The sequence below is a fragment of the Pipistrellus kuhlii genome, unplaced genomic scaffold, assembly GCF_014108245.1.
Source record: "Pipistrellus kuhlii isolate mPipKuh1 unplaced genomic scaffold, mPipKuh1.p scaffold_m20_p_104, whole genome shotgun sequence".
Lineage (NCBI taxonomy): Eukaryota > Metazoa > Chordata > Mammalia > Chiroptera > Vespertilionidae > Pipistrellus > Pipistrellus kuhlii.
In genome coordinates this window covers 164,357-190,824 of record NW_023425410.1, presented here as the reverse complement: position 1 = coordinate 190,824, position 26,468 = coordinate 164,357, and the positions used below count along the sequence as shown (strand labels likewise).

Genomic DNA, 26,468 nt, shown 5'->3' with positions numbered 1-26,468 from the left:
ACAGTTGAATTTCTGTATATTCTTTATTTCAGATAGTATATGCTTAATTTCTGACTGGTCCTTTTCCATTTTCTTGGCATTCTCATTAAGGTCCTTGAAGGTTTCACTAAGTTCCTCAGAGGTTTCATCAAATTTCTCGGCGGTTTTTAGGAGATTCTTTGAGTAACCTTATAACTGTGGTTTTGAACTCTATGTCCAGTAGTTTGCTTTCCTCTATTTTTTCATTTGTGACATGTTTCTTTGTCTTCTCATTTTGACTGCTTCCCTGTGTTGATGGAGTGGCTTTGTGTGGTGGATGACCCATAGGGGCCAGTGGCTCAGCCTCCCCAATCACCGAGGCGGTCGCTCTTGGTACACTCCTTTGTGGGCTGAGTACAAAGCTTGGTATAGTTAAGTCTTGATTGCTGTTGGTACATTGGGAGGAATTGACCTCCAGGCCAATTGGCTGTGAGGACCCACTGTGTTTATAATGGAAGAACTGATGTGCTGGAGACACACTTATGGGGCAGGACTTGCTTCAGTGGGGCTTTGCTGCTTACTAAGTCTGCCTCTTGAATATGCCACTATGGATGTGAGGAGTTGAAATCTGATGTCATCTCCAACTGACCACTACATACACTGGCTTCTGGATCGTCAATGGGTTGCAGGTCAGCTACTGTCTGAGGCTACCCAGCAGGAGCTATAGTGGGAACTACAGTTTTCTCCTTTTTGCTTGGGGTTTGGAAGTTTTGGAGCTGTCTGACTAAAGCTGCAGTTTGTTAGGTTAAGCTGCAATATGGCAGGCCATTTATATGCAAAAGCTGCTGCATGGAGCTTGGGTGGGTTTGTAGATTATGTGGGGCGGGGTCTCATGGAGTCCCTATGCTAGGGTGTGGAAAACAGCGATGGCTGCCAGTCAGTAATATCAGTGTCTCCGAGTTTCCACATCTCCACATATTGCATCCCAATGCAGTAAACAATGATTCCTGCGCGTAGACAGTCTAGCTTCTCCCCGTAGGAGTTTGGGTCCCCAGCATCTCCCCACAAACTGGAGTTCAGTGTAATCAGGAGCTTATTTCCCTTTGGGCTGAAAAAAGCAGCACACCCAGTCATCTGCTGCCAGCCGGACAGGCACGCCTCTGTGCCTTTTTCAGCGCTTGTGCACGCCTCAGTGCTCTTTCCTCTTTCCTTCTAGTTGACGAACTTCCACTCAGCCAGCTTTCCTGTGGTTCTGGGTGATAGACATTTTGTCTTCTAGTTGTAGTTTTGAAATTGTTGAGCGAGGCAGCAGTATAGGTGCCTATGCTACCATCTTGGTTGCTTCGAACTTCCAGATTCTTAACCAGAGCCCCCCTGGGTGTGGCCGTCCCTGATGTAGCAGCATTGCTTGGGGGTAGGGAATTTTGCAGTGGCCGCCAGGCAGTGACCAAGTGAATTACAAGTACATGTGTGTAAGCCCCTGCCCCGCAGTAGGATGGATTGTTTAGGAGCATTTACTTATGAAGATTCAGTAATCTTTTGTAATCAGTATATTCTCTAGAGCAGTGTTCTCTTATCCCAGAACCCCTTTACTTGTTATTTCTAACTTTCTTGTGAGTTAACGTGCTTATTAGGCAAGTTTTTAGATTCTTTGTCTGTCTTAGAATCAATTTTGACTTATATAGGAGTTAAAGGGAATTGTAATTAAACTTGTACTTCTTAAAAATTAAACTCCATGCCAAATAAAGTAGTCAATTAGGTATCATTGTTTTATATTTATCTCTTACTATCTTTACTATTAGACTTTTTCAAAAACCCAATTATACTGATATTTGTAACATGTTACCTGTTCTTATTACTAGAATAAGTAATATTATTAATACATAAAATGCCATAGGTTGAGATAATTTCTAAAAAGGACAGAAATTGAAGAAAGGAATGTGAGGAAATTTAAGCACTCATTTTAGACTTAGATTTGCATTTAATATATATAGCATCAAACTCTTATCAAGAAGCCTCCTATAACATTGCTTTTAAAAAACAAGCAAGAGGAAATGGTTTAGTTCTTTTAGCTTATAGAATTGAAAAAAGAAAAGCATTCCTTTTGTTTTCTACCTTAGGAACATATTTTTAATAATTGATACTACTGCTATAGTAACTTTTTCTAGGTTCTTGTTATTAAAGCGAAATCGAAATAATTGAGGATCATGCTTTGATCATGATCAAAGGGTAAAAAGGTCAATAGAGCAATAATCAGCATCCATGTATTTTAAGGGGTGAGGAAAAGTGATGGACAGGAAGGAACTTTTTCTCTTAGGGAAACAAAGTGTAACATCTTAATGGTAAAATATCTCTTTGCCCTTTTTAAAAAACCTGTAAAATGGAAATATCTTCATACGTAGTTATATTTTAGGATTAAATAAGATAACACATATAAACAATTTAGAGCAGTACCTAGTATTAGGAAGCCCTTAATAAAGTTAGCTGTTGTTATTATTTGGATTTCTTTTTAAATCCTCACCTGACGATATTTTTTCTATTGATTCTTTTAGAGAGTGGAAGCATGGGAGAAAGGGAGGAGAGAGAGAAACATTGGTGTGAGAGAGAGGCATCGATTGGTTGCCTCCTGTTCACACCCAGACTGGGGCCAGAGATGGAGCCTACAGTGGAAGTAGATGGCCTTGACTGGGAATTGAACCTGTGACCCTTTGGGCCATGGGCTGATGCTCTAACCACTGAACATCTGGCCAGGGCTATTATTTGGATTTTAAATAAGAGAAACCATACTCAGGGACAGCTGATTATAAAAAACCCTGCAATTTAAGATTTAACAAAGTATTTAAGATATTAACAGTGATGTAATGACTATCTTACAAGTGAAATAATTTCATTTATCCTTTTTTTTTGTTTTTTTTTTTGTACTTTGTTTCAGGTTTCCCCTCAAAAAACCTATAAGGTAAGTTGTTCAGTTGTTATTCATACATTTAGATTAAATTTTCAATAGAATTATTTCTTTGAAATTATGGTGGATTTTTTGTGGCTTTTGAAATGTAGATTTTATTTTAAATTTTCAAAATATTTTACAAATTAGAATGTAATAGATGTTTCTATTTTTTCTGGAAGATACCATTGTTTTGATAACATTTTCAGTGTTTTTGATACAAAATTGGTATTACGGTCACTCCCTATGAAATTTTGCTTTTATTTTCTCCCCTTTTCCTATTCTTTTTATTTTCATTACTTATTTTTATTGTTAATTCTATTACAGATTTTAAAATCTATTGTGACTGTTTTTGATTGTGAATAACTTAGGGAGTGTAAATGGATTACTAGTTTTTAATGGGTTTTAGCATCTGATAACTGTAACTGCCTTTAGTTAATGAACTTTGGCAAACTGGATCAGTCTTAAAAACTTTAAGACAGTAAAGGGAAAAATCCAAAACGTTTATATGTCTGTACTCATATCAATATCTGCACATTTATTAATTTCCCAGGATTAAATGCCTCTTTCTTAACACTTGTTTTTCAATATTTCTCCCTTTTTCATCTTGTCATAAATATTATTTAAAATGTAGATAGAATGTCATTCCTGCTTACCTTCATAGGACATTCATCATTTTTAATGACACCATAGTCCAGGATACCAATGTTAATCTTGGGATTTCAATTAACTAGTTGTGTATGCATTATAGTCAGTCTTATTTACTGCCCGGCCATTATCTGATCGGTGTAAGTTGATAGACCATAAGAAAATAATTTCAGTGTCATCTGGGTTTGCTTAAGAAAGACTGCTGTAACTAGAACTATTTGCAGGTTTTAAGTGCAGCTTCCCAGAAAATTTTTTTAACTGCTAACATCAGTGCCATATTTATACAGTGACTTTAAATCTGGCCATGGTATATTTAGGTTTGGGTAATGTATTGAATTACTTGAAGGCATTGTCTCTTATCTGTTAAATGAAAATATTAACGAGTAGCCTTTGAAAATCCCTAAAATAATTTAAGCAGTATACCTAAGAATAAAACAAACTTTATTCCTGAATAGTACTTTTACAATTTTAAGCACTTTTTATAACCAAGTAAAGAGTCACTGTGTTACTTGTAGTACAGACTAAAATTTAAAACTTTTTGAAAAAATAGAGAGGTTTATGAGAGTGTAAGGTAAACTGATTTCTTGGTCTCTCTGTAAGACACACTTGATATTTTTAAATTAAAATTTTATTCTACTGACTGTTCTGTTGTACCTATTTGATTGCTTTGATTTGATTTAGGCATGGAAGTATTTTGAACCGAGAGTCACCAGCTGATAAGAAGCAGAGAGTTGAGCGCAGTGCATCACATGACTTCGACCCCACAGGTAAAAATCCTTCCGAAGAACAGTGAAAGCAGTGGGTGCCTGATTCTATCACGTCAGCTGCACAGCTGCGTGGACTCCTGTTCAGAAGGAGGACTCCTGTTGAGGACTCTCCTCCTTCAGTTATAGCACAAACCCTTTCTTCTTAGGAGAAATGCAACTTTTTTAACTTCCAGTGCCTTGTATTCCACTGTGGAAGCTTCATTGTAAAGTGTATCATATTTAAAAAGAGTAATTATAATAGAAATAGTTTTTATATCATAACTGAGTATTTTGTTGCAACCGACTTAAAATTAAGATAAAACATAGGTGTGGACTAATAAGTAAGTAGTATGTCATAAAATTAAGTCTACAACAAGTACCAATTTCCATAGTCATTTAAAAATTCAGGTCTGGAGTAGATTAAATGCAACTTCAAAATTGATTATCATTTTAAAGTAAGCAAATGAGAGACCCTTTGCTCAGTCAAAGAGGATTTTGCACTCAGAAAGTCTTTCACCTTTCCTAGCGTTTTCGTGTCAGTAGTCTACTTACAGCTGTTGTTTATAGAGTTTTCCCTTCTCTTGCAAAATACGGGAATTAGCTTTCTCCTTATAAATGTACCAAGTATTTAATTGATAAAAATTGCTTGATAATTCAACTTTCACCTTTTGAAACTGTTGTGCATTCTTTGTGCACATACTGTTTTATTCAGTGGTATGTTCCTGTGACCAAAGATAAAGTAAATGCTGAGGTCCCAGATACATAAATATAATGTATCTGCTTTTAGATATTTTCACTTAGAAGTAAAATTTAATTTTTAATAGAAAGTAAGTAAGTATATTTTTGTGTCTAATTAAGATGCTAGGAAGGAAAGAATAGAAAGTGCATAGCTAATATTGTAACTTACCTGCATCTTCAATAGTAGATAAAATGAAACCTCAATAATCAATTTCGAAAGTTTTGATGGTGGGAGTTTGTAATATGTAACTTCTAGATCTCCATTAAAAGATACTTTAAAAAAATTTTTTGACATCATGGGTCACAGAAGCTTTTACTTATATGATTACTTATTGTCTTGCTAGCAAGGTATTGTTCATCTGTGATGTGACACATTTAGCAAAGTGATGTGTAATGCTTCATAATGAGATTATTATAGTTTTTAGTGCTTTTTCTGTCTCAAATTTTCAGATGATGTATTTTGTAGACTATTCATGCTTTGTTTTGTTTGAATATATATTTTTGCACTGTCTTTTCTTTGGTAATTCTGTAAAATATGTCATTACCTGTGTTGTTTGTGACTATTCTTAAGTGCTGTCACCTGTGATGTTCATACTTTGTTTGCACGATTTAACTTGATCATGATTCATTCTTTCCCCCCATGAGTTTTCCCCTTACATTGGTCTCCATGTTTTCTATATCTCTCTCCTTTTCTCCCGCTCTGTGCAGATAGCTCCTCCAAGAAGACAAAGTCTAGTTCAGAGGAGAGTAGATCCGAGATATATGGTAAGCTCACATAGCCAATCAGCCTTGCACCGTTGGAGCTTGCTTCATGCTGTTTCCTTTTAAAAACAACTACAGCCTTCCTGTCTGCTCTGCATGGCATGACGTACTGCAGGGAAAAGGAGCTGGGGCCAGTGTGGCGGTGATGTGGAAGCTTAAGGCTGCTAGAAACTAACATTGTCGAGTAAGAATAGGCCACGTTACTCATCTTTTCTTGCACTTTGTTCATGAAGGAAAGTGTCTTTCCTCTCTTTGGGTCAGGTTCCTCCATGTCACATGTAGCATTGGTTTCTTGTTATCTTCTTCCCATGTCCCATTGGCGGAGTTTGGATCATGTAGAATTTGTGTAATTTAATATGTGTTAGCAGTTCTTTGAATCTTTATTTTTTATTTGTTTATTTATTTTTAATCACCTCATCTTTTGGAAATGCTTGTATGATTTATCCACAGCAGTAAAATACTTTAAATTTTTATTTTTGTAACATGAAGTATTTTCTATGCCTTTCATAAGTCTCCCTAAAATTTAGGAATGGACAATTTCAAAATGGCAAAAAGTTAGAATAACTTTTATAAAGAGCAGGTTTCAGCAGAACATCAGCTTTGTTTTTTTGTCCCTCCGTGTTCTCTCTTCTCCGCGTGTCTGGTTATGTAGTTCTCTCTCTCCTTCTCTCTATGGTGGGTGTAAAGCCCTCTGAATCCATGTGTTCTGGGGCTTGCAGCTGTTGGGTGCGCAGTTGTAGGTTTTCAGGGTTCCGATAACATCCACCTTCCCCTTCAAGATGGAGCCAGTCACTCCAGGAGGGATCCCAGCAGCAGTGGGGGCTGCCCGGTCAGGGGAGCCCCGTTCAGCAGTCCCCCACCTTCTCCTGGAGGACAGCTGTCCCTCACTCACTAACAAACACTCCTCGTGCGACCACTCTCCCTTTGTTTTCTCGCCCACACACTGTCTTGCAGTCTCCTCCCGGCAGCCATCTCCCTCCCCACCTCAGGCGGCCAGTTGGAAGGTGGTTGAGACACCAGTTTCCAGAGGGTGCCCTGGTTCCTGGCACGGAGAAGCCACACTGTGAAGCCCACACCTATTTCCTTTTGCCTTTGCCTAGTTTTATTTTTCCTCTCCCCTTGTTTTGACATCCAATTAGCTTTTTGAGAAAAGTGGCAGGGCCTGGGGCCAATACTTTAATCTCTGAAAGAATAAGCTTTTGTTTTGTTAAAAACATATTTTTATTTTTATTGATTTCAGAGAAGAAGGGAGAGGGAGAGAGAGAGAGAAACATTAATGATGCAAGAGAATCATTGATTGGTTGCCTCCTGCATGACCCCCACTGGAGATTGAGTCCATAGCCCTTGATCAGAATCGAACCTGGGACCCTTTAGTCCGCAGGGTCACGCTCTATTTACCAAGCCAAACCAGCTAGTGCAGAAGTTTTTTGTTTAAAGACGACTCCAAATTTAGCATCAAAGGAAAACTATGTCTTCTCTAATACAACCAAAAGTCTATTAAATAGAGGTTCCCCAGGTGTAGTTGTTTTCCTAGCTTGATAAACATGAAAGGAAAATAATATATGACATTTTATAATTTATATCTCCTGATAAAATTATGAGGCCTCAGTGTTTGGTTATAAAGCAGTAAATCTTCTTTGTTAGATACATACACTTGGTTGTTTGCTTGGGTTTTTGTGACCAGAATTTTCTCTATGTAGTTAGTAAACCTTTTACAGGACAGTAGTTCAACAGATCTCAGGTTTATGTTTTTTCTTCCAAAGTATCAGGCGCCACATAAGTAAGAAATAGCTTCTGAATTTCTCGATACTTCTTTCTGTTCTCTATAGAGTTGGTTTATTCACCCCTTAGGAATGGGGACACTACCTTTATAGCCCCATTCATTTCGAGACCTTTACAACTTTGCATTTTACCCTCACCACCCTCATCACATTTGCCTAGATCTGTGGATCTGTGGTATGTATGAAAGCTTGTTGTTTGATTTGGATGTTAATATTCCAGTGATAGGAGCACTTCGAAAACATGCCATTGCTGGTAGTCTTAGGGAAGTGGGTGTGGTTCTCTGGGTGTGTGTTTCCTGACAACCCTTGAAGGCCTTTTGTAGAAGAAACTGAACCAGGAGTCCCAAAAGGTATTTACAGAAGGACGAGTTTTCAGAGCTGAGTTAGCATTTGACTGCAGCCTCTTCGGCATCACAAGCATGCTGTCCACTGTGTGCATGGACCTCTTCAGGCTGTGTGCACTCGCGCCTCTGGGAACCACGGGCCATCCTGGAAGATGAGACGAGAACAAAGAACTGGTGACATTGTGTAGGTCTCTTAACCAGCCAGCTTCTAACTTCTGAGATTGCACATTGTCTTGGATTAGAATTTATTAATTGGATACTAAACACAAATGTCATTTGTTCAAGTATAAATTACATTTATTTTAAACTTTCTAAGCCATTTTCAGAGCTGTTTTATCAGATGGATTTACTTTGCACATTTTAAAAGGAGCCCAAGTGTTTGTTTTGTAGTGATTCCTTTTGTTAATTTCTTGCCCAAGGCAGTAGGCCAGTATTTCTTCCCTCTCACCTTATTTCCGCTGTACCTTTTGGAGTCTGTTGATGATACTATAATAGTATACAGGTGTATTTTTTGACCTGCAATTTTAAAAAATATTAAAAAACTATATATTTTATTGATTTTTTACAGACAGGAAAGGAGAGGGATAGAGAGCTAGAAACATTGATGAGAGAGGAACATCGACCAGCTGCCTCCTCCACACCCCCCACTGGGGATGTGCCTGCAACCAAGGTACATGCCCTTGACTGGAATCGAACCTGGGACCTTTCAGTCCACAGGCTGACGCTCTGTCCACTGAGCCAAACCGGTTTCGGCTTGATCTGCAGTTTTAATATTTACTTTTCTCTTTTCCCCCCCACTAATATTGTAATGGAGAAATTTTGTGGGGTATGAGATTAAACAAGGGAATTTTGAGCTAGACTACTTCTCCTAACTTCTGTCTCAGTTTCATGAAGAGATTCCAGCTGATAGTATTTTGTACAATAAAATAAACAATGCCTTTTTGAAGCTGCCTCACTCTGTTGGGGCTGCTGTAACAAAATGTCAAAGACTTTCCTTGAGTAACAAGAATTTAATTATTTTCTCATCGTTTTGGAGGCTAGAAGTATGAGATCGGTGCCAGCGTGGTTGGGTTGTGGTGAGAGCTCTCCCCTGGCTTGCTCTGACTCACTCAACATATGCATTTTGGGGGGGACACAAACATGCAGTCCATGACGGGCAAACTGTTAGCACTTGAGACATCTTGGTTTGGATACTTCAGAGTACATATTTTTAAAATTCATATATTTTTCCTTTTTTAATATATTTTTATTGACTTTATTGGAGTGGCATCCTATCTAATAAAGAGGGCATATGCTAATTGACTATCACACCCTCACAAAGATGGAGGTGCCAACAGCCAATAAGGAGGGAATATGGTAATTACTCTCATGCCCTCAAAGATGGTGGTGCCCATAGCCACAAGATGGTGGCACCCATTCCCCTCAGCCCTGCTGGGGCGCCTGTTTCCAGAGTCCCCCTGTTCCTTCAGTCCTCCAGCTGCCCACCGCTGGCCGGAGACACAGGCAAGCCTCGGGTGTTGGTTGTCCAGTTGTCCAGGTGCCCAGGGCCAGCCCAAGGGACAACCAAACGACTGAACAAGCAGGCTGTGTGGGGTGACCAGGCCGGCAGGGGAGGTAGTGAGGGATGACTAAATGACTGAACAGCAGGCTGTATGAGATAACCAGACGAGTGGGGGAACCATGAGGGGCAACCATGAGGGGCTTTTGGGGGGTGGGGGGCCTGTTGTGGGTGACCAGGATAGCAGGGGGGAGCAGTTGGGGCAACCAGGCCTATAGGGGGGACAGTAAGAGGCGACCAGGCCAGCGGGTTGGGGTACAGTTGGGGCAACCAGGCTGGCAGGGGGGACAGTTGGGGGTGACCAAGCCAGCAGGGGGGGCAGTAAGAGGCAATCAGGCCGGCAGGGGTGTAGTTCAGGGTGATCAGGCTGGCAGTGGGGGCAGTGACTAGTTGGGGGGGGGGGGAGGATGGGGCGACCAGGCTGGAACACAGAGGCAGTGAGGGGTGATCAAGCAGGCAGGTAGGAGAGTGAGTGATTAGGAGCCAGCAGTCCAGGATTGTGAGAGGGATCCCTGATTGGAGAGGGTGCAGGCTGGGCTGAGGAGACCCCATTTCCTCATGCATGAATTTTGTGCACTGGGCTTCTAGTTGGTTAATAAAATTATTTAGATTTCAGGTGTACAATTCTATGATATATCATCTGTATATTATTGTATTATAGAACCATAAAATGCTGCAGCAGTCTTGAGAAGGAAGAACAAAGTAGGAGAGATCACAATACTGGATATCAAATTATACTACAAAGCCATTATTAACAAAACAGCCTTGTACTGGCACAAGAACAGGCAGATAGACCTATGGATCAGAACACAGGCTCCAGAAATTGACCCAAGCCATTAGGCTCAATCAATATTTGACAAAGGAGGCAAAAACATAAAATGGAGAAGGGAGTTTCTTCATCGAATGGTGCTGGGAAAACCAGACAGTTACATGCAAGAAGATGAAACTAGACCATCAACTTACACCATACACAAGAATAAACTCAAGGTGTATAAAAGACTTAAATGCTAGATATCAAACCATAAAAATCTTAGCGGAGAACATAGTAAAATCTCAGACATGTCAAGTAGCAATATACTTACGGATATATCCCATAGGGCAAAAGAAACAAAGGAAAATATAAATAATTGGGACCACATCAAAATAAAAAGCTTCTGAACAGCAGAAGAAACCACAATCATAATGAAAAGGGAACCCACTGAATGGAGGAACATATTTGTCAATGATATATCTGATAAGGAGTTAATACCAAAATGTATAAAGTACTCATACAACTCAACAAAAGGAACACAAGCAGTCCAATTAGAAAACGGGCAGAAGACTTGAATAGACATTTTCCCAAAGAGGACATACAAATGGGCAAGAGACATATGAAAAATGCTCAAAGTTACTAATCAGAAAAATGCAAATTAAAACCACAATGAGATACCACCTTACACCTGTCATAATGGCTATCACCCAAAAAACAAGTGCTGTCGAGGATGTGGAGAAAAGGGAACCATAGTGCACTGCTGATGGGAATGCAGACTGGTGCAGCCATTATGGAAAACAGTATAGAGTTTCCTCAAAATATTAAAAATGGAATTCCCATTTGACCCAGTGATCCCACTTCTTGGAATATATCCTAAACCCCCCAAAATACTAATCAGAAAGAATATATGTACCCCTATGTTCATAGCAGCATTATTTACAATAGCTAAGATTTGGAAACAGCCCAAGTGCCCATTAGTAGATGAGTGGGTAAAAAAGCTGTGGGACATTTACACCGTGGAATACTATGTAGCTGTAGAAAATAAAAGCGGGATCTCTTACCCTTTGGGACAGCATGGATGGTCCTGGAAAATATGCTAAGCAAAACAAGACAAACTGAAAAAGACAAATGTTACATACTCTAACTTATTTGTGGAATCGAATGAATTGAGCAACAAAATAAGACCCGAAGCATGGAGTCATGGAGCAGGCTGACATACCTTGATGTGGGGGTGGGGTGGGGGTGGGGGAGGAGAAGAGAGAAATCAGAGGACTTACATACCTAAAAGTATAGCCCATGTACACAGGCAATAGGGTAGTGAAGACTTGGAGGAGTGGGTAGGGGTTCAGAAGATGGGGTAGAAGAGGGAAAGGTGAGATATTTGTAATACTATCTATAATAATAAAAGGGCAATATGCTAATTAGACCAGACAGCCAAACGACCTTTTGGATGTCCTTCCAGATGCCCTTCTGGGCGAAGCCATGGTGCTACAGCAGTGTGGGTGTGTGTGTCCGAGGCAGAGGTGGATAGGGTGATGAGGCAGGCAGGTGAGTAGTTAAGGGTGATCAGGCAGGCAGGCAGAGGGGTTAGGAATAATCGAGCAGGCAGACAGGGAGCAGTGGTTAGGGGTAATGAGGCATGCATGCAAGTGGTTAGGGGTGATCTGGTAGGCAGGCAGGTGAGAGTTTAGGAGCCAGCAGTCCTGGATTATACAGGAATTGGGCCTAAACAGGCAGTCAGACATTCCTTGAGGGGTCCTGGATTGTGAGAGCGTGCAGGCCTGGCTGAGGGGGACACATGCATGAATTTCGTGCACCAGGCTTCTACTCAACAATAAAGAATATTAAAAAAACAAAAAAAAACCAAAAAAAAAAAAAAAACCCAGAAGAAAGTAGACATATACTATCTGGAAGGTAAACTAAAATATTTGACTTGAAAATCTATGAAGTTATTCTCAATTCTCACCTTTTCTCTGAACCATTTGACAATGCTGATACATTTTCTTTGGTTTCTATGATGTGGTGTTAACCTGGTTCTTTTCTCTATATAATTTTGTCTTTTCTGTACTGATTGCTGTTCACTCTTGCAAATGTAGACATGACCTGAGTTTCTGTCCCTGATATTACTTTTACCAGTTTTATATTTTTAACCTTTTTGAATACCTTCTCTCTGTCCTTCAAATTCAGAATGACAACCTGAAATTCATCGTTTTTCATCGTGGCTAGAAATCAGTTTTCCTGATTCTTTCAGTGGCACTGTCATTCTTTTGTTAACCTTGTCTTATTTTTTTATAGTTATCTCTGACTTCTCCCTTTACCTTGTCCCCTCTCGTCAACTGTCTGCGAGGTCCCATCGATTGTACCTCACATTATTTTTCATCCCTTACTATTTCCTTCCATCCTCACTGCTTTGTGTTCAGTTTCCATCTTTATTTTTTTAAATTTAATCTTTATTCAGATTATTACAATTGTTTCTCCCCCCCCCCCATAGATCCCCTCCACTAGGTTCTAGCCCCACCCTCTGCCCTTACTTCCCTGCCACTGTCCTCATTCATAGGTGTACGATTTTGTCCAGTCTCTTCCTGTACCCTCATGCCTCTTTCCCCCTGAGAATTATCAGTCCACTCCCTTTCTATGTCCCTGATTCTATTATATTCACTAGTTTATTCTGTTCATCAGATTTTTAATTCACTTGATTTTTGGGTTCACTTGTTGATAGATATGTATTTGTTGTTCATAATTTTTATCTTTTTTCTTCTTCCTCTTCTTAAAGAATACCTTTCAGCATTTTATAGAATACTGGCTTGGTAGTGATGAACTCCTTTAGCTTTTCTCTTGGCATTTTAATTATGATGTGTCTTGGTGTGGTCCTCTTTGGATTCCTTCTGTTTTGGGTTCTGTGTGCTTCCTGGACTTGTAAGTCTATTTCTTTCACCATTTGGGGGAAGTTTTCAGTCATTATTTCTTCAAATAAGTTTTCAGTATCTTGCTCTCTCTTATTCTGGCACCCCATAATTTGGATGTTGGTACACTTGAGGTTGTCCCAGAGGCTTCTTACACTATCTTCAGCTTTTTGGGTTCTTCTTTTTTTTTCTTCCCGGTTGAGTGTTTTTTGCTTCTTTGTATTTCAAATCTTTGACTTGATTCTTGTGTTCCTCTAGTCTGCTGTTGAGTCTCTGTATATTTTTTATTTTTATTTCAGTCAGTGTATGCTTAATTTCTAGTTGGTCCTTTTTCATATCCTCCAGGGTCTTGATAAATTTATCAGCCTTTTCTAGAAAATTCTTGAAAAACCTTATAACTGTGGTTTTGAACTCTATATCCAGTAGTTTGCTTTCCTCCATTTCTTTTGTTTGTGATTTGTTTCTTTGGCTCCTCATTTCACTGCTTGGCAGGGTAACTTTGTGTTGGCAGGGTAACTTTGTGTGCTAGGTGTCCTATATGCTTCAGTGGGTCAGCCTCCCAGTTACCTGAGGTGGACATTCTTGGTGCACCCCTTTGTGGACTGTGTGTATAGTCTTATTGTAGTTAAGTCTTGATTGTTGTTGGTATCACTGGGAGGAATTGACCTTCAGGCCAGTGGCTATGAGGATCAGCTGTGTCTACACTTGGAGAACTTCTGTGCTGGAGACAGCCTTATGGTACCAGATTTGCAAAATTGCAGAAGCCTTTCTGTTCAGCTTGGATGGGATGGAGTCTCAGGGAGGAGTAGACAGCAATGGCTTTCTGTCAACCCTGCCCTATGATGCCCCTGGGTCTCAGTGTCCCATGGTAATCGCTGCAAGCACCTCTGAGAGTAAGCCACCCTCAAGTTTTGCCTGCTGTCAGTTTCTCCTCCCAATGAATCTGGATTCCCAGATTCTCACCTGAAACTGAAGTTCAGAGTAGTCGTGAGCTTCCGATTCCCTCCTGCTAGAGAAAGCCAAAGGCACATTCAGCAGTCAGTACTCTCTGCACGCACTTGCACACATGGCTCCAGACCTCTGCCTTTTGCTCTTTCCCTGAGTTTTTGCCTGACAGAGTCCAGATTCCCCTAATATGAGCCTGGGTCCTAAGGAGCTCGCCTGGAGCTTCCTTCTCTCCCCCGCTAGAGAAAGCCATCCAGGCACTCAGCCGCCCTTCCTCTCTGTGTGTGTGTCTCCATACCTCAGCCCTTTGCAGCTCCTCTGATTCTCCGAGAGCTTTTCTCTTTCCTTCTAGTTGTAGAATTTCCACTTAGCCAGCCTTCCTGTGGTTCTGGATGATGTCCGTTCTGTCTTTTAGTTGTAGTTTTGAAATTGTTGTGCGTAGCAGCAGTTTAGGTGCTTACCTATGCTGCCATCTTGGTTTCTCCGTTCATCTTTTCATTAGGATATATTTTAAAAAATATATTTTTATTTATTTCAGAGAGGGAGAGAGAGATAGAAACATCAGTGATGTAAGGGGGATCATTGATCAGTTACTGGGGATTGAGCCAGCAACTCAGGCATGTCCCCTTGAATGGAATTGAACCCAGGACCCTTCAGTCTGCAGGCCAACACGCTATCTAATAAGCCACACCAGTTAGGGCTAGAATATTTTAATAGACTCGTAACTTTCTTTCACTATGATTTCATATTGACTCACTTCTCCATTCTTAGATAATTTGTAAGATTAGTATTTTTTTAAAATATATATTTTATTGATTTTTTACAGAGAGGAAGGGAGAGAGATAGTTAGAAACATCGATGAGAGAGAGTCATTGATCAGCTGCCTCTTGCATGCCCCTTACTGGGGATGTGCCCGCAACCAACGTACATGCCCTTGACTGGAATTGAACTCGGGACCCTTCAGTCCGCAGGCTGACGCTCTATCCACTGAGCCAAACCGGTTTCGGCTGTAAGATTAGTATTACTAAAATCAGGATCTGGGCATTTATTTGCTAGGAAGTACATATAGTTTTTAAGATATAGTATAATTTGTTTCCAGTTTATAATCCTACTTTAATTTACTATTCACTTAAATGTACTACACTCTCTTCCAAAATTTCATTTCTGGAATATGGCTTCATAGTCTTTCTTTATTCATGCCATTCCCGAAGTCTTTAGGGCTTTACCCACTATAACTTCCTGTTAGAACTCTCTTCATCTTTAGGCCCATTTCAAATATTGCCTTCTTCCTAGGACTTCACTAGAGTTGTTCAGCTGTTTTTGTTGTCTGAATTTTCTTCTGAAAAAGTCTGAGGTAGAAGAAAATGTAACTTAGGAAAGAGAGGTAACTGTCAGAGTGATAGTCAAAAGAATGCAATTGGCGTACTTGGAACGGAAGGCACCTCTTTCCAGCAGCACTGTGCATTTAGAATGCAGGAGCCTCTTAGTGAAAGGATTATCTGAGGTCTTACTCATAAAAAAAGAGCTCTTTTCAGGAAAGTGCACATAGTTTTTCTCCTCACCCTTTCCTGAACTAGTTTTGAAGACATGAGACTTAGAAAAGCTTGATCATGTAATCAAATCAAAGGTGAAGAAGAAAAGTGCTTTCCCTAAAGTAAGTGTGGTATGGAAGGTTAACATGTTTATATTTAACACTCCATTTTCATTAATTTGCTGTTTGGCAGTGTAGTTGTGTTTTTTCCTTTCAGGAATGTGTTATAGTGAAACTTTCTCACCTTTTTTGAATAGTTTTTTTTTATGCCTTCTTCCCTTCCCACTTCATAACATTACAAAGAACCTATTTTTTTTTTTCACTTTTAAAATATAATTCTTGGTAATTATCTTTTAATTTGTCTTTATTGTTGTAGTATTACAGATGTCCTCCTTTCCCCCAGTAACCTCCTCCTCCCCACTCCCGTCCCCCCCTTCCCAGGCCTTCACCTCACTGTTACCTGTGCCCATAGGTTATTCATACATGCATACATGGTCTTCGATTGATCTCTTCCCTTCTCAGCACCAGCTCCCCCTACTTCCTCAGAGGACCCTCAGTATGCTCCATGCTTCCATGTCTCTGGATCTACTTCGTTTGTCAGTTTATTTTGTTACGCAGATTCCACCTGTGAGTGAGATCACGTATACATGTCTTTCTCTGACTTACTTCACTCAGCATGAGACTCTCCAGGCCCCTCCATGCTGTCCCAAAGGGTAAGAGATCCTTCTTTTACTGCTGCACTGTATTCCATTGTAAATGCCCTCAGCTGTTTTATTCACTTGTCTGCTGATGGTCACTTGGGCTTTTTCCAGATCTTGCTTTTGCATCTCTCTGATGATTAGTGATGCTGAATATTTCTTTGTCTCTGCGCCTTTTGTATGTCCTGAACATTTCTTCATGTCTCTGCGCCTTATGTACTCTTCGGAAAAGTCGTCTCCCCATTTTTTATTTTATTTTATTAGATTGTCTTCCTTTTGTTGAGTTGTTATTAACCCCTTATCCGATGTATCATTGGCAAATATGTTGTCCATTCAGTGGGTTCCCTTTTCATTTTGATGGTGGTTTCTTTTTCTGTGCAGAAGCATTTTATATTGATGTAGTCCCTTTTGTTTATTCTTATGTTTATTTTGTCCTAGGCGATGTATTGGTGAATATTTTGTTGCATGAGATGTCTTATATTTTGCTGGCTATATTTTCTTCAAGGATTTTTATGGTTTCATGGTTTATATTTAAATCTTTTATTCATTTTGAGTTTATTTTTGTGTATGGTGTGAGTTGGTGGTGTAGTTTCATTTTTACATGTAGCAGTCCAGTTAGTCCAACACCATTTATCAAAGAGACTGTCTTTACTCCATTGTATACTCTTGCCTCCTTTATAAAAAATTATAACTGAGTCGAGACCGGTTTGGCTCAATGGATAGAGCGCCGGCTTGGGGACTGAAGGGTACCGGGTTTGATTCCAGTCAAGGGCATGTACCTTGCTTGCGCCCAGTAGGGGGTGTGCAACAGGCAGCTGATCGATGACTCTCTCTCATCGATGTTTCTAACTCTCTATCTCTCTCCCTTCCTCTTTGTACAAAATCAATTAAAAAAAAATTAACTGAGCATTATGGAGTGGGTCAATTTCTGGGTTATATGTTGTATTCTGTTGATCTGTATGTCTGTTCTTATACCAGTACCAGGCTATTTTGATTATGGTGGCTTTGTAGTATAACTTGATATCTGGTATTGTGATCCCTCCAACTTCGTTCTTCTTTCTAAAGATTGCTGTAGCCTTTTTGGTTCCATATAAGTTTTTGGAGTGTTTGTTCTAGATATGTGAAATATGTTGTTGGTGTTTGTTCTCGATCTGTGATATATGCTTTTGGTATTTTACTAGAAGGCCTAGCTACAGCGATCAGACAAGAAGAAACAAACAAAAAAGACATCCACATTGAAAAGAAAAATTTGCAGATGACATGATATAGTACATAGAAAACCCTAAAGACTTCAACATAAAGCTACTAGATTTAATAAACGATTTTTCCAAGGTAGTAGGATACAAAGTAACACCCGGAAATTGTTGGCATTTTTATACATCAATAATGAACTTTCAGAAACAGGAACTTAAAAAACAATCCCAGTTACCACTGCAATAAAAAAAATTAAGAGCTCTAGCCTGTGTGAACAAAAAATTAAGATACTTAAGAATAAACTTAACCAAGGAGGTAAAAGACCTGTACTCAGAAAACTATAAAAAGTTATGAAAAAAGATGGAAGAAGAATAAACAAGTGGAAGAATATACCGAGTTCATGGACTAGTTGAATTAACATAATGAAAATGTCCATACTACCCAAATCAGTCTACAGATTCAGTGCAATCCCAATTAAAATACCAACATCATAGTTCACAGAGCTAGAACAGACACTCCAGATATTTATATGATATTTATCTTTTGAGTAAAGAGTAATCTTTTTATATTGGTTTCACTTAACCACATCATCTAAAAGGGGGGAAAAAAGTATTTTGTTAGAGAAAATGAAGTTTAGGAAAGGATAGTGTATACTAAATTTGATAAAACATTTCACAGATGTCATAAAACCAAATATCTGTTGTTAGCTTCCAGGTGAAATATCATACTCTTTAAAAAACAAAACAACAAAACAAAAAACAGACAATAAAAAATGTGTTTATAAGTAGAGGAGTTATTTTATGTTTGTAATTAGAGTTATTTAAATGGAAATCAAATTACTTTAATTATAATATAGTAAGTGTCCTTATAGGGTTTTTTCTCTACTTTGCATAGTTTTCAGATCTATGATATTACTTTTTCTTAAAAAGTGACTGGATATGATTTATTTAAAATATATTTTATGTAAAATACATTCAGTTTTAGGAATAGCAAATATTTCTTGAGCAGCTATTATATGCCATGCACTATCAGTGATGGGAGACAAAAATAAGGGGAGATTATTCCTGTTTTCTGGAAGTTCAGTCTAGTACAAAAAGAAGAATTGTAACATGTTTTGGTAAGCACAAAAATAAAGATATACACTAATTTACTAATACTTTATGTGTACCTAAAAATAGGTTGTTCTGGAAAAACCTTTATATGGCACTAAGAATAGTGAGAATGAAGATCACCATGCTAAATGTTACGGAAGTATAAACTTATTATTTCATTGCTAAATTCTTTTTCTGCTAAGTCTTCATGCAAACTGCTTGGATTCAGCTGATAGTAATGTAAGTTTGTGACCTTATAAAAATTCATTGAAAGATAAACACATTTATATAGTAATTATAATTAATAATATGTACACTAGACAATAGGGATTTAGCAAAACAACAAACAATGGACTGAATGTGTTTGTTAAAATCAGGAAAAGTAGAAATTAATTTTGGAAATGGCTTTTTTGGACTTAGGAGTCCATTTTTATTTTTTATTTTGGTAAAATAACTTACAGGACTTGTCATCTGAACCGGCCTCTGACTCTTAGTAGGACATTGTCCTGGCTCCTTATTTGTTTCTCTGCTGTTCTCCATGTCAAGATTTGAGTTTTTTGAGAGCATACTTCTAGTTTTGTATTCCTCAAAATATTTATATACTGCAATGTTAAATAGCTAGTAGATAATAAATACAAATTTGCTAAAATAAAGAAGTGGATTTTTCCCCCCAAAAGGACATTTCAAAGTTGTCATAATTTAGTCAGTGATTTCAATGTTAAGGGTGCATTTATTCTCTGCAGTGGACTAAACCAATTTTTGCTCTACAACAAGTAGAAAACATAACTTAAGAAAAAAACATTTATTTTGAATGAGAATGAACATAATAGAAGTAAGCATCTGAGAGGTTGATTTCTGAATTTTGAGATATGACAGCTTAGTTTTAAGTTAATTAAGTTTATGCAGATGGCATAGATTAATAGGACAGAATAGTATCATTAATTTGAATTTCATAGGTTCTTAATTGGCTATATATATAAGATATGTTTCCTTTTGTATTAGTCTAGTAATCTACACTAAAAAAAAAGAGAAAGATGCAAATTGACTGTACCTTCATGATTCCCACCAGCCAGTCAGAGTGAGTATGCAAATTAACCCAACCAAGATGGCAGGTTAATTTGCATGTGCAGGTGCCGAGTGGCCGAGGGTGACAACACAGGCATTCTGCACCACTCCAGCTGCTGAGGGCCCCTGGGCAGCATGGGAAGGTGGGGCTGGAGTGGAAAGGAGGTGCCAGTATCCAGGGAAAGGAAGGCCCATTCTTGCATGAATCTTCGTGCATCAGGCTTCTAGTTCTTATATATTAAAAGACATCAGATTCATAGGTTAGCATATGTCCTAATAACTCATGGACAATGTTGTGGGTTTGGGGAGAAGAGACAGGGGACTAAGGTGTGCATATCGTTCTTTCTCCTTTGTTCTCCATCTTTTTTTTTTTTCTTTTTAAAAAAAAAAAATATATTTCCATTGATTTCATAGAGAAAGGGAGAGGAAGAGAGAGAGAGAAACATCAATGATGAGAGTAAATCATTGATTGGCTGCCTCTTGCATGTTAGACCGAGCCTACAACCCAGGCATGAGCCCTTGACCAGAATGGAACCTGGGACCTTTGGGTCTGCAGGCAATGCTCTATCCACTGAGCCAAACCATCTAGGGCCTCCATATTCTCCTTTTGATTTAGATAGAGTTAAAGGGAAAGTTACTAGACTGAACAATTTTGAATTGGAGAAAACAGATTTGCAGTATTTTGAGGGAATCCTGTTATATTTACTCAACCCTTAAAAGTCTGTTAGGGCCCTGGGTCTGTTTGCTAAAGTTGACTGTGTGTACTGGTATTTTTTCCCCTCTTAGATCACCTACCTTTTTGAGTTTCCATCCTTTCCCTAGACTCTTCTATTTATCCAGTTTTCATTTATTAGCAATTTAAAAAAAAAAGTTTTTCCTGTGCCAGACAATTCACAGGTCCTGACATAGACTGTAACAAAATAGAGCCTGTTCTTTTCCTGGAGCATATGCTCTGAGGAAAGGACAAGACAAGTGTAAGTCAGATGGCACTGTGGGTAATCAGAGGTGCAGGGGCCATCGGGACGCCCCTCCTCCAGGCTGGACAATCGGAAAAGGCTTCTAAGAGGAGGTGATTGTTTCTGGTAGCTTTTCTATTGTCTCATCTTCTGAAGTTACCTATTCCTAGAAACCCTGCTCTGTTAAATTTTCTACTCTCTTCCTGTCCCATTTAAAACTAATTTGCTTATCTGTTAAAGTAAAATTTAGACAAAGACATAAATGAGGATTGTTCTTTTTAAAGGAGAAATTGCAAAAATGATAGGAGTTAGTTAACAAACATACAGGCATTAATTGGTTTTTAACTGATGGCTCTATATCTGGTGAGGAAAGTCCAAAGGCAGCTTACCTTCAATCATAATAAAACTATAGGCCTGGGGGACGAAATCGTGCATGAGTAGGGCCAATCAGGGCCTTCCCACTGCTGGCCCAGGCCATCCTTCCCTGGCTGCCAGCTGGGCCTTCTTTCATTTCGTATTGCCCTCTGGTGGTCATCACATTTCATAGCAAGTGATCAAACTCCGGGTCTCCTGGTTGAACTCCCAAGGGGACACTTAGCATATTATGTTAGCCTTTTATATTGATAATACTTAACATTTATGAACCCTTAGTATGTGTCAGGCATTAAATAATTACTTCATGCTCATTGTATTACAGTGAAACACAAACTCTTAACCTTCACTCGCTTTCATTTTCACCAGCACCCGGTTCTCTAAAGCAGCGGTCGCCAACCGGTGGTTTGTGAAGTCTGAAAGATTGGTGACTGCTGCTCTAAAGTAACCTGATGATGAGTCTGTGAGTGGCTGAGCACAATGAACACCAAGATTAGAACCTTTACTTTACTGACTTGCAGCTGGTGGGAGAACTGGGGGGTGGATATAGTATGAAGTGTGTGTGTGTGTGTGTGTGTGTGTGTGTGCGCTCGTGTGCGCGTGTATTCAATGTTGTAGTTGTCTTGATTTTTATTTTAAAGTCATAATATATAATTCATTTTGAAATTTCAAGTAACTCTGGAAAGGAGGACATCGGGTATTTATGTTTTCAAAACCACATTTAAAAAAATACATTTTATTGATTTTGTACAGAGAGGAAGGGAGAGAGATAGAGAGTTAGAAACATCGATGAGAGAGAGTCATCGATCAGCTGCCTCTTGCACACCACCTTCTGGGGATGTGCCTGCAACCAAGGTACATGCCCTTGACCGGAATCGAACCTGGGTCCCTTCAGTCCCCAAGCCGACGCTCTATCCATTGAGCCAAACCGGTCTCGGCCAAAATCACATTTTTAAAATTACATTTATTGGGGTGCCATTGGTCCACATAAACATACGGGTGTCAGGTGTGGGTTTCTTTGGGACAGGATCTGTGTATGGCACCGTGTGCCTGCCACCCAGAGTCAGATCCCTCATATTCACCTCATATCAGGAAGCCTTCTCTGCATCCCCTTCCCTCTGACAGCCACCAGTGCTGTGTGCCACCAGTTTCCGTTTTATGTCCCACACGGGAGTGAGGTCCTAGGGCTCTGATTTGCTCACTGTGACTTCACTCACACACTGCTCTCAAGGTCCCGCCCTGTGGTTGCAAGTGGCGCTATTTCATCCTTTATGATGCTGAGTAGTATTCCACTGTGTGTGCATGGTCCAGCCATCCCTCCCCTGGGTATACACCTGAAAACCTCGAAATCATGTATTCACAGCAATATAGGCGCCCCCTAAGCACTGTTCATGGTGCCACGACATGGAAACAGCTGAAGTGCCCTTCCGTGGAGGACTGGATAAAACCAGGGGTTTTAAAGCTCCCTGTAAAACACTGAGCTTGATCTATTTTGAGGTTCTCTCATTCATGTATTTGTTGTATTCCATATTAGAAATTTATAAAGAATGCCTTTTTCTTAGTTGTTTTTTTTTTTTTTTTGTATTCATATCCATTCCATTTATAGTTTTTTCTAGTTACTTGAAGGAAGCAACATTAAGCAAAGGAAAATGGTTGAATGGTTGATTTTGATGGGCTGTCTTCCCCCTACCCTCATTACAATTGACTGTTTTGTGGGCGTGGTAAATTCAAATGCTATTTAGTATTTAGTAGTTTCTTGAGTTGAGTGGTGACATATTTAATATTGAAAATCAACTTCTTGATGTACAATTTACATAAAATGAGATATATCCATTTTAAGTGTGCAGTTCAGTAAGTTTTGACAAATGAATATACTCATGTAACCATTACCTTAATTAAGGACCGAACATTCCCATCACTCTCCCAAATTCCTTACTGTCCCTTTTGCACTCATTCTCACAGCCTGCCCCAGGAGCCACTCGCCTGAGTTCTGTTACTGTAGTTTAGTTTTGTCTGTTTTACATGGGAATCAAACAGTGTTCACTGTCTTCTTTTGTATCTACTTTCCATTGCTTAGCATTATGTTTTTGTGATTCATTTGCTTCATGTGCCTAGTTCTTGTTTTACTGTATTTCCTAAGTTTTGGGGTTTTAGGAATAAAAAACTGTTATGAACATTTGTCTATTAGTCTTTATATGCATATGAGTTTTCATTTCTCTTGGAATGAGATTGCTGGGTCAGATATAAATACATGTTGAAATTTCTCAACTATTTTTCAAAGTGTACCATATACATTCCCTCCGGATGTATGAACATTCTAGTTGCTCCACAGCTGTGTCAGCACTTGGTGGTGTCACTCCTGTTCTCAGCCATTTCAGTTAGTGTACATGGCATCTTAGTGTGATTTTAATTTGCATTTTTCTGATGCCTGTAGATATTGAGCACCTTTGCATGTGCTTATTATGCATTGGTATTTCTTTGTGATGTGTTTATTCAAATCTTTGTCCCTTTTAAAGCAGCGCTCACCAAATGGTGGTCCGTAGACCACGGTGGTCTGTGAGGTCCGAAAGGTTGGCAACCATTGTTTAAAAGGTCTTCCATTATTAAATTGTAGCGTTTCTAAAATATGTAATTTGGATATAAACATATTTGTTTAGTGAATATTTTCTCCCAGTCTGTGGCTTTTCTTTTCATTTTCTTAGTGTCTTTTAGAAGAGCAAATGTTCTAAGTTTTTAGTTCAGTTTACCAGTTTTTTTTTTCTAGTTGGTACATTTTGCATCCTCAACTATCTCTGCCTACCCTAAGGTCTTGGAGATTTTTTTCTGTGTTTTCTCATGAAAAATTTTAGCTTCATGTTTAGGTCCATGATCTGCTTAAGTTAAATTTCATATAGGGTTATGAGTTAAAATTAAAGGTTCATATTTTTCATTCTGGCATCTAGTTATATTCTTTCATCTGCAGTAGGCTCACATACGTGTGACATTTCATTAACAGCAAGAAATCTATGTAAATCTACCGTATTTTTCGGACTATAAGACGCACTTTTCCCCCCCCAGAAGTGGGGGGGAAAAGTCCCTGCGTCTTATGGTCCAAATATAGCCTACACATATACTTTTAAAAAAAAGTTTTTTTACTTGCCCGGCTCTGTGTGGTCTCTGTGTGCTTGCCCGGCTCTAAAATGGTTCTAAATGCTGCTGTTTACTTTACAGGGTTGATTACATGTGTTTATGACTGTGATGTTGGGTTTTAATGCACATAAAATATTTTAGGACACTATTTGTTTCAGAATCTTTTTTTCTTCGTTTCCCTTCTCTAAAAACTGGTGCGTCTTATGGTCCGAAAAATACGGTATATAAAAATAAGCAGTCTTTAACATACTCTTTGTTTTGTAAAAGATGATGGCTCTGTATAAATCCTTTACTATTTTGAAGAATATTTTCTAAACATTATTATACCTACTGTTTTAAAGCTGTTTATATATTGATGTTATATGTTTTTATTGATTTTAAAGAGAAAGGGAGAGGAATAGAAACATCCATCGGCTGCCTCCTGCATGCCCCCTACTGGGGATCAAGCCACAACTTGGCCTTGTGCTCTGACTTGGAATCCAACCAGAGACCTCTGATGCAGGAGATGATGCCAGACTAACTGAGCCATACCAGCTGGGGCTGAATTTGGGTTTTTGGTGAAATGATTAGATTCTGTGAACCTGGAAGTATGTATGGAGTATTCCGTTAATACAGAGTTGAGGATCTTCATCTCTGATTCATAATAAAAGAGCTGGGCACTAATCAGGCTTCTTCCGTCATGGACATGCCTGTCCTTTGACGGGGCCCTCTTCCTCTCACCTTGCCTTGACAATTTTCATTTGCTGTTTAACTGGAAAGAAAATAACTGCTCCTGGGAGTCAGGTCAGTACAGAAAGAGATAAAAGAGTTGGTGGAGCTCACAGATTCTTTACTTTTTCTACTTTTTTATCTTTTCTGTTTACTTTTTCTTTGAGCCAAGGTTTTTCTGCCCTTTGTAGCTTTCCCTTTTTTTCTTTCTTTTGGGAGAAAAGTGGCAGGAACCCTGCAAGCACCTTCTTTCTTTATGTGGTCTGTGTTTCTGAGTATATGTCCCTGAGAGGGAGATGGGATTTCTCTAGAATTTACTATGGGCTGCTTCTAGCTTAATGTCCCAAAATGTTTTGGTTGTGCATTTTTTTGGGGGGTGGGTGTTAAGAGCATCAAAACACGGGGTGGTAAGGGAGATTTTATATTACCAATAGCGTAGATGTGCTATGGGTGTTTCTTATGACTGTCTCCTCTCCAATACTTTTTCTTTCCAGTTTGCCAGAGCTGTTCATCTTGGGCCCATTCCATGCTGCTTCTGCAGTGAGAGACCATATGTATGACTGTGTCATGTTCTCATGTTTGTTTTGCTCATGGGGACAGTGCTCTCGTTTTTATATGGGTTTCATGTGCTGCCTGGTATTTCTTCAGAAAGAATACAGTTCATTGCTGCTATGTAATTATTATCTTTTTTCTCTTTGTTTTTCTCTCCCCTCTCTCTGTCCTGTGGTTCTTTCTATGCAGGTCTTGTTCAGCGCTGTGTGATCATCCAGAAGGGTGACAATGGATTTGGGCTGACGGTCAGTGGAGACAACCCAGTCTTCGTACAGTCTGTCAAAGAAGGCAAGGCATTTAAAACTGTCTTGTCACTCGAGAGCAGAGTAAGAACAGAAAAGTACAAATAAAATCTGTTGCCCAGAATGACACAGTCATCCACAGTGCAGGCTATGTAGCCGTGTTGCTATAATAGATTTGTCTTTAGTATCGTAGTTTTAGGCATGAGTTTCCCAGTTGGTTTTCTTTGCACTTTATAGAAATCATAGTACTCTGTGTTGTGATACTTTATGCATCATCACTTATAGAAGTTTGTTGAATATTATTTCTTTAGAGATGTTTGGTAGAGACAGATTAAGCAGAGGGTTATAGGCTTAAAAATATCTATTCTTTTTCCAAAACAGCAACAGTATCTTTTACTGATATTACGTATATTGAATACTTACTTCATGCTGGGTGCTGTGACTTGAGGTAGTATTTTTATCCCCCGTTATATAGGCAATATTGAGGCTTAGAGTAAAAAACATAAAAGCAGTCCTAGGTCACACAGCTAGTGAGTGGCAGGGGCAGCATTTGAACCCCAGTCTGTCTGACTTGAAGCCTGTGTTTGTGAGCACTTCCTTATGCTCCTCTTTTTCAAGAACTTGTCAATCAATGCCAATGAGTTACATCTTAATTAACTAATTTCTCTTACAGATGGAGCAGCCATGCGGGCTGGAGTACAGACAGGTGATCGAATCATCAAGGTAAGGAAACAACCACTATAGAATTTATGGTAGAATTAAAAAAAGAAAACACAGCATACATTAGCCACATTTTTTTTTCCACTTGGATTTTTGTAAAACGCAGCATATGTTGGATTTGTGGTCTATAAAAAC

General features: G+C 39.1%; 1 protein-coding gene across 9 annotated transcripts in view; it reads left to right on the top strand.

Moving 5' to 3' along the window:
- Nucleotides 1-26,468, top strand: part of ARHGEF12 (Rho guanine nucleotide exchange factor 12) — a 202,364-nt gene that overhangs the window by 57,519 nt on the left and 118,377 nt on the right. For 5 of the 9 annotated variants that reach the window (XM_045578820.1, XM_045578817.1, XM_045578819.1 and 2 more), the window contains exons 2-7: nucleotides 2,891-2,914; nucleotides 4,229-4,314; nucleotides 5,740-5,796; nucleotides 24,805-24,894; nucleotides 25,561-25,659; nucleotides 26,287-26,336. In XM_045578820.1, coding sequence (XP_045434776.1) covers nucleotides 2,891-2,914; nucleotides 4,229-4,314; nucleotides 5,740-5,796; nucleotides 24,805-24,894; nucleotides 25,561-25,659; nucleotides 26,287-26,336 — 406 coding nt within the window. The remainder of the gene's footprint in view (nucleotides 1-2,890; nucleotides 2,915-4,228; nucleotides 4,315-5,739; nucleotides 5,797-24,804; nucleotides 24,895-25,560; nucleotides 25,660-26,286; nucleotides 26,337-26,468) is intronic. The other 4 variants (XM_045578816.1, XM_036430240.2, XM_036430241.2 and 1 more) reach the window with 4 other exon arrangements.